At 23.1% G+C, this 9,014-nt stretch overlaps 2 protein-coding genes across 2 annotated transcripts; one reads left to right on the forward strand and one right to left on the reverse strand.

Annotated features, from left to right (window-relative positions):
- Window positions 1–1,312: 1,312 nt before the first annotated feature.
- Window positions 1,313–4,267, forward strand: PRSY57_0406000 (sporozoite invasion-associated protein 1, putative; the record flags this gene model as incomplete). Its single annotated transcript, XM_012905924.2, has 1 exon — window positions 1,313–4,267. One exon carries the CDS (start codon window positions 1,313–1,315, stop codon window positions 4,265–4,267), a length of 2,955 nt encoding a protein of 984 aa, XP_012761378.1.
- A 1,096-nt stretch (window positions 4,268–5,363) lies between these two features.
- On the reverse strand, window positions 5,364–8,809 carry PRSY57_0406100 (perforin-like protein 1; the record flags this gene model as incomplete). Its single annotated transcript, XM_012905925.2, has 8 exons — window positions 5,364–5,734; window positions 5,847–6,243; window positions 6,363–6,790; window positions 6,897–7,087; window positions 7,201–7,409; window positions 7,560–7,999; window positions 8,154–8,387; window positions 8,515–8,809. The coding sequence occupies 8 exons, from the start codon at window positions 8,807–8,809 to the stop codon at window positions 5,364–5,366; spliced, it is 2,565 nt and encodes an 854-aa protein (XP_012761379.2).
- Between the last annotated feature and the right edge of the window lie 205 nt (window positions 8,810–9,014).

A 9,014-nucleotide genomic window follows, 5' to 3' on the forward strand; every position in this document is an offset into this window, starting at 1 on the left:
ATTTATTATATTTTTAAGCACGCCTTAAAAAAAAAAAAAAAAATGATAAAGAAAATAGTTTCACTTATATAAATTATACACACATATATATATATATATATATATATATATATGTGTATATATTTTTTTAAATGTTCTTTTTTTTTAACTATGTGTATTTTATAATATGATCAGGATATAAAAAAATATATGAAAATAATTTATAAGCAACTCTCCGTGTATCTCTATAAAGATCAAAAAGATGCAACCTTTTAACATGTTATAAATATAACATGGTTATAAATTTATAATTAAATGGATTCATATTTTAATAAATATTATATTCTTATTTTATTATATTTTAATTAATATTTTTTTTTTTTTTTTTTATTGAGCTTGATCCTTAATAATCATCCTTCATCCGATTGTTATATTTATCGTTACATGCATGTTTCCTAATTTTTTTTTTTTTTTTTTTTTTCCTGATGTTTGAATGGAAAAATTTGAAGAGGGGAAGGAACATGGAATAAAGTTATAGGTAGCCAAGACATTTTTTTTTTTTCTTTTTAATCATTTTTACAAAAACATTTTTCTTGTAATATTCCTATAATAAAAAAATAAAGCCCTCTAATAATCATAAAAAAAAATATATTATATAATATAATATAATATATGTAAATAAATATGAAATAAAAGATCATAAATATAAGATAAATGAATGTGTTTATGTATTATCATATATATTTATAATCTCATAAAAAAAATATAAATATATATATTTTTATTTATTTATTTATTTTTCCTTTTTTTAATTTTTGTAAAAAAATTTTGTTTCTTATTTATATTTCTCTAATTTAAAAAAAAATATATATATATATTTTTTTTTTATTATTTTCATATATCTATTTTGTTATAAATGTAAGTATAAGTTGAATGTTGTTCTACATTTTTTTCTTTTTCTTTTTTTTACATCTTGTATGTCGAAGGAATATATTTGTAATTTTTTTTTTTTTTTTTATATATATATTAATTTTGTATAAAAATGTATATTCTTTTTATTTTATAAAGGAAAAGCATGCAGACTAAAAGATCATAAAAATATTAATATATATATATATATATATATATATATATATATATATAGGGATAAAAAGCACCTATAATTTTTTTCTTTTTTTACTTATAATATAATATATGTTTATGTAATTTTTTATTTATTCTTTTAAAAGCATATAAATTTACATATATATATATATATTTATTTATTTATTTATTATTTATTTTCCTTATAAATTGTAGGAACATATATTTTATTTTAAATAATTCATTTTATATGGAAGGCTTTGTTGCTTTGCTGTCTTTTCTGGTGGTGCTGGTTTTTAATAAAACTATAGGATATAACATAAAATCTGGGAACACATCGAATAATATAAAATATGTAAATGTGTTAGATAATGATAGAGATATAAATACACATAGTGTATTACCCGAAGTAGAAAATGTGATAGAGAGAAAGGATATTTATAGACAAATAAATTTTATGGAAACGTTTGTATCTAGTAATAATATGATGCACGATAGAGAGAAACATACATCTATGGATTCAGGTTCTTATGAAATTACAGGTATAGTTGATGGTATGAAAATAGGACATCCAATATCTGTTGCTTTAGGTTCTCAATATTCTAATTATTTTGATTATTTACAAATAGTACATTTAGATTACACAAATTCACGTTTTAGTTTTACTGTTGGTGAAGGTAAATATTATTTACGTACTTATGGAAGTACTTATATGACACCTAGTGCTATAAAAATTAAAGTACCTTGTGAAAAATGTAAATTTATTAATTCTGAATATAGTGGTATCATAAAAATTATTCCATATGAAACTAATAATAACATATTTATTTATAATTGGGTATTACAAACATCATCTCCATTAGCTTTAGAAAATATAAATACAGTATTTAATGATGAAGCAGATTTAATTCATGGAAATAATTTATCCGAAGAATTTAAAATAGATTCGTCAGCTGCAGCTACATCTTTAAAAACATTTTATGGAATTGTATTACATGGTATATGGAGTTCTGAATATGCCGAAAGATTATTAGCCGTTATTTCTGAATTTCCAGATTGTGTAAAAATATCTGCTTATGATAAAAACGCTAGATCGAAACAAAGAAAAAATCAAAAGTGGATTCTAGTTAATGAAGATTTAGGATCTTTTGATATGAAAATGGAAGTATGTGAAGAAGTTAATTGTGATTATTCTTCCATAATACATGTTTCTAAACATGCTTTTGAATATTCTAAAAAGGTTGTTCATAACAGAGGTCGTAATGGAAGATACTATTCTAGAAGAGTTGAAAAAATTTTAATAAGAGCTCTTTTATCATTAGATTTTTCTTTATTTATTACGTATTTTCAACAGAAACATGGTGTTACCTTATTAGATCCACAATATGATTATGAATTGATAACAAATATGTCTGGTTATCCATCTAATAATTATCAATCTTGGAATCATAATATGGAAGAACTTGTCGAATTGGCTACTTCATGGGATGAATATCCAAAAGGACTTCAAAAAGTACCAGGTTTATCATATTTATTAAGAAGAAAAAATGGTACTAAGCATCCAGTATATCCAACAGCACCAGCTGTAGCTTTTCCTGCTGGATCTCAAAATAATTCATTTATTGAATTTATGGAATCAGCATTTGTAAATTATGTAGATATATCACATCTAGTTATTCATGAAGTGGCACATTTTATATGGGTTAACACCGTTTCAAAAGAATTAAAAGAAAAATGGATTCAGATCGGACAATGGTATAAAGAACCTTTATCACCTAGTGAATGGGCTACAAAATTAGAAGTAGAATTTGTCTCAGCATATGCTCATGATAAAAATCCTGCAGAAGATTTTGCAGAATCTATGGCTACATATGTTTTAAATTCGAAATTATTAAATTCTAGATCTTTCGATAAATTCAAATGGATTCAAGATAACTTATTTGGTGGTGGATTTTATATTACAACTGGTACCCACAAATTTGATGTTATTAATTTAGGTAACGAAGTATATTATTTCCCTGGAAAAGTTACAAGAGTACGTGCAAAGGTTCTAGGAAGTCCAACTGAAGATAAATTAGTTAAAATATATATTTCTTTATTATCTAGTAATGGTTCTGATGGTTGTGCTAAACATGGTTATGCAAGAATATTTTCAGAACAACAAACTTTTAGAGATTTATATTTTCATACGGAAGATAGATCACCATGTAGTCATAAATTATACGGAGAATTTACTATGAATAAACATGAAAGTAGAGGTAGATGGACAGCCGAATCTATGACATTTACAGGAGAAAATAATATAGAAAGATATGTTGGTTTAGGATCCTTCCATTTTTATTTATATATTAATAATCAAAATGAAGATGTAGAAAAACCAATTCCACTTTTAGATTCTATATCCATCTATACTCATAATGCTACAGAAACAAATGATGCTCTATTAAGATTACATGTGATGGTTTTAGAAAATGAATTAATAAAAGAACATGGTGGACCTTATGCTAGTTTTGCTGCTCAAGAAAATAAAAGCTACTCATATGAAGGTCGTACATATAAAATGTATCCACCTGAATTTAATACATTAATGTTAAAAGCAGATTATTTTATAAGAGATATAAATACACGAGGATTTAGAGAAGTAAATATGGATTCATGTAAATCATATACAAATATGGATACAAGAAATTTAAAATGTTTTCAAGTCTTAAATCCAGTTACTATTCCAAAATATTGCATAGGAAGCACATATTTCTTAAGACAAATTTCTATTGAAGATATAGCAGGAAACCAAGAAACCGTAAATATCTCTTCAGATAAATATTCTGCTCGCTTATATCCTATAGCTGTAAGAGATAAACAAAAACCGGTTGTATCAAATGTAAGGGTTTCAAGTAAACCAGCTAATGAATATCATGATGGAGAAACCATTGTATCTCTTAGTTTCAATGTTCATGATAATTTATCTGGAATCTATTATATTTTTGTATATCTAAGAGATCCACATGGTGGAAAACACAGAAGTGATATTGACAGAACATCCTTACCAACAGGTACAGAAAATAAGCAAATAAATCACAAAATATTGTTACCAAAAGGTTCTATGGGTGGTACATGGATGTTAGAAGAAATCAAAGCAGTTGATTCATGTAAAAATGAATCTAGAAATATATATACTCATAGTGTTTACGTTCAAAATGATTAAATCATTTTATTATCCTAACAAAAAAATATTATATATATATATATATATATATACATGTATGTTATATTTATGTATATCTTTAAATCTAATTATATAAATTCTTTTAAAAATTAAATATAAATAAATAAATATATATATATATATATATGTAACGGTTATATATTTTTAAAATTATCATAATTTTTCATATATTTTTTTTTTTTTTTTTTTTTTTTTTTTTTTATTTTTATTGCAATTCAAAATTGCTTTGTCGTACTAATAAAATTTATTACTCATAATTATTTTTTTTCCTTATATATATAAAATGTATATATATTTACCTATTTACGAATTAAATATTTGTTTACACATTTTTTTTCACTCTAATTATATATCTTATATATATATATATATATATATATATATATATATATATATATATTATACAAGTTTTCAAGAAAATTTATTTCTGTCCATCTTTCTATATTTTTGTACTTTTACATAAATTTTGAAAATAACTAATATTTTAATATTAAAAAGATTTCAAATATTTTATTCGAGTGTAAAATAAATATGAGGTGTTCCCCTTAAAATTATTATTATAAAAATTATATATTATTTTATAAAGCAAATAAAAATATTTTCATTGTACATATATATAAATATATATGTATGTATATATCTATGTATATGTATATATAATATGTTTATTACTTTTAGGAATATTTTCAAAGTTTTATTTATAATGTATTGTAAAAAAAAAAAAAAAGAGAATAAGACGAAAAAACAAAAATTACCCTTGTGTACACATATATTATATGTATATCTTAAAAAAAAACAATAAAAATTTTTATAAAAAATATGTATTGCACATCATAAATTATAATGATGATCTATTTTGTTATTTATTTTTTTAAAATGTCATATGAAAAGGAGATAAATAAGAGAAAAGGATAAGTCATCGTCATCGTCATCTTCATCGTCATCATCTTCATCGTCATCATCATCATCATCATCATTATTATTATTATTATTAATTTTTTTTTTTTTTTTTTTTTTTTTTTTATTTAAATTTTTCCTTTTTTCTCGTAACATATTCATAGTATAAAATTTTTGCTCATTTATTATTTTTGCAAAGCATATAAATAAATAAGGATTTGAAATTTTGTATACCTATAGCATGTCCAGAACCATGAACAGAACAGGCTTTTAAACTTTTAGCACATTTTTCAAATGGTGTTTGTACATATGGACTTGAAGTATGAAATTCAACTTTAAATCCTGTTAATACAGTACCATCTAAAGGACAGGTACCTACTAATTCTCCGTCACTATATTTTTTTGATCTGTTTACTTTTCCATGTGCTCCATCCAAAGCAACAAGTGATAAATTGTTTACTCCTGACCATATGGTAGTGTCAACACATAATACGTATATATAGCTCTTTTGGTTATTGTTATTCATATTTAAGGAGCAGCTCTTCATTCCTAAAAATAAGAATATAAAAGTTGATTATATATATATATATGTATGTATGTATGTATGTATGTATTAATTTATTTATTTATTTATTAATTTTTTAATTTTTTCGATAATAACCTGGTCTGCAAGGAGTAGAAAAAACCTGCTCAGCTGAATTGATTCTCCCTGAGGAAGAGGATATACCAAACCCTAAAAGGATACTGTAATCATTGGGACATTTTACAGTATTATATGTTGATGTACTCTCACTGATCACTTGTTCTGAAAATGGCAAAGGCTGATCTCCACATTCCATATAAAGATATGACGTATCATATTTATTGGAACTTCCTTGCTTAGAGGTACAGCTATTAGAGCCTGCTTCACATACTTCTATGTTATATCCCTTTAAAGCATTTGTGTTATCCCAGAAATTTTGTTTAAGGGAAAAACCAAACATAACTACTTTCCCATGTGGACATTGTGCATTGATGGGAGGAGCACTATTCTTAGTTACGGTATCGGCATTCGTTAGCTATAAAAAAAAATAAAAAGGAAAAAGTATTTACATTTATTATATTATATAAATATATGTACATATATATATATATATATATATAATGTATATCATTTTAATGCTTATGTTCTTATTACTATTTTGATTATGTCCTTATCATCCTTTTGCATAGTATCATGAGGAGATAATCCATATAATCTTGAATAATATATAATAGCCTTGTCATAAGATTCCTTTAAATCATCAGAATCAAAACTATCTGATATAGGTGTTAATTTTATATTTATAGGCATAGGATGATTAGTAACCGTTTTAGACCATTCAAATAAATTCTCTTCTTTTGTAACATCTTTAATTGGATTCCCTCCAATCACAATTAATTGTTCATTCATATCATAACTCTGTTCATCATTTGCTGAGGAATTACTAGAGTTTACATTAGTAGATCCTCCAGCACTTCCAAAACCAAACTGAGCTTGAATTTTTGCTTTTACGCTAACTCCATTTTTTTTCATTTGTTCAATAGATGAGGTACTTACGTTTATAATTTTTGTAATTTTTCCCCCTACGAAAAAAAAAAAAAAAAAATATAAGTAATAAATATAATATAATATAATATATATATATTTTTTTTTTTTTTTTTTTTTTTTTGTTGTTGTTGTATTGGTTACCTAGTTGTGATTCGTAAATAATGTGTGTTCCATATATATCAAAAAATTTCATCCATAAACTAACATTTTCACAATTACTTTTTGTTTTATTTTCTTCATAGACATCTGAAGGACATTCACTTTCTTTATCTAGCCCTGTGAAGACAGCGGGTAGTTCATTCACGGCATTCTTATAAGCCGTAGTTTTATCCCTACAAAAAAGAAAATTCATATATTCCAGGATATAAATAAAAATATGTATATGTATATATATATATATATATATAGAGAGAGAGAGATTTATATTTATATTTATTCTTGTTACCATGGAATATAAGGTGGAAGTCCAATAGTATATTTTACACAATTTGATTTAACTAAAAAAGTCTTCTTAGACCTTTTGGTAACTTCATGAAGAAAACTACTATATCCTGTTGAGGCAGAAAAAGAGGCAATACCCCAATAAGAACCTGATACTTTAGCTTCTGCTGATAAACTTTTAGTATAATCTGAAATGCTAGAACATTCGGTGATCTGGAAATAAATAAATAAATAAAATATTAAATGAGACAATATTCATACATACATCTTAGTATATTGTATATATATATATATATATAATATATTACATTTTTATAGTTATTAAGTAATAATAATTTATTTTTCCTTTTTTTTTTTTTTTACCGATTCAACTCTACTACAAGCATTTTCTTTTCTTATCCATCCATTTACTGGTTGCAATGTTGATAAGTCATTTGCTATTCCTTCTTTACTTAGAGCCCATTCCATTAAATAAATTTGAGCTCGATATCCTGGATCAATTAATGAATCAGCCTCTCCTAAAGGATTACCAAAAAGTAAATTATAACCTATACCTATAAAATATAAACCTGGAAATACTGATGTGTGTTTACTTACGATATTTCTATTTTCTAACGTATTTTCATCCTTATCATCATTTTCTTCATTATCTTCATCTTTTTGGTCTCCATTAAAATTTAATCTTTTTTCTTTATCATTTATGAAATCGTATATTTTTAATTTTTTTTCTTCCTTCACTCTTTCCTCTTTTGTATGTTTGCTTTCGTTTGCTAAATTGAATGAATGTTTTATTTTTTTATCCTCTTCAAAAAAAAAAAAAAAAAAATATATATATATATATATATGTAATCTTGTGTATATAAGAAAATACGTTCATATATATATATATATACATATATATATACATACATATATATATATATTTTTTATAATTCCTTATTTTTTTTTTTTTCTTACTTTTATCATTATCCATAACATCATCTTGTTCCTCATTTTCCCCATCATAATTATCATTACTACTACTGTCAATTTGTTCTTCATCAGAATTATTATTGTTACTATTTTCAATTTGTTCTTCATCAGAATTATTATTGTTACTATTTTCAATTTGTTCTTCTTCAGAATTATTATTGTTACTACTATCATTTTCTTCTTCATCAGATTCGTCATGAGTTTCAGATGAACTCCCTGCTAAAATATGTAAAAAAAAATGTATACACATATATAATATATAAATAATATAAGCGAAAAAAAAAAAAAAAAAAAAAAAAAAACTACTTACAAAAACATTTAAGTATAATATTTATTATAAACATACCTGTAGTAGATTCATACATATCATCATTTTCACTTTCATCATCATCTACATTTTTTCTTTGATTTATAAATGAACTAATTTTATCATTTTTACATAATATACTATTACATAAAACATTGGAATATTTTTCTATACTTCTTATATTCTCATTAGTTCCTATATGGACATTATTCTTGTATTTATTCTTATAAATACTACGATTATTCAAACGTATACATTTAAAACAACTAATGTCATATAGATACAACAATATAAAGACCACGTAATAGTGTTTTTTTAGAATACGCAACTTCATCTTGTAAATATATGTGTATATTATATTTTATTATATATATATATATATATATATATATATATTTTTTTTTTTTTTTTTTTTTTTTTTTTTTTTTTTTTTTTTTTATTTTTTTTTTTAAAATATATAGTTAATTTTTTTTTTTTTTTTTTTTTTTTTTTTTAAAAATATATATAAAATTATTATTTTTTAATTTATTATAAAATTT

Source organism: Plasmodium reichenowi, chromosome 4 (assembly GCF_001601855.1).
Source record: "Plasmodium reichenowi strain SY57 chromosome 4, whole genome shotgun sequence".
NCBI classification, from domain to species: Eukaryota; Apicomplexa; class Aconoidasida; order Haemosporida; family Plasmodiidae; genus Plasmodium; species Plasmodium reichenowi.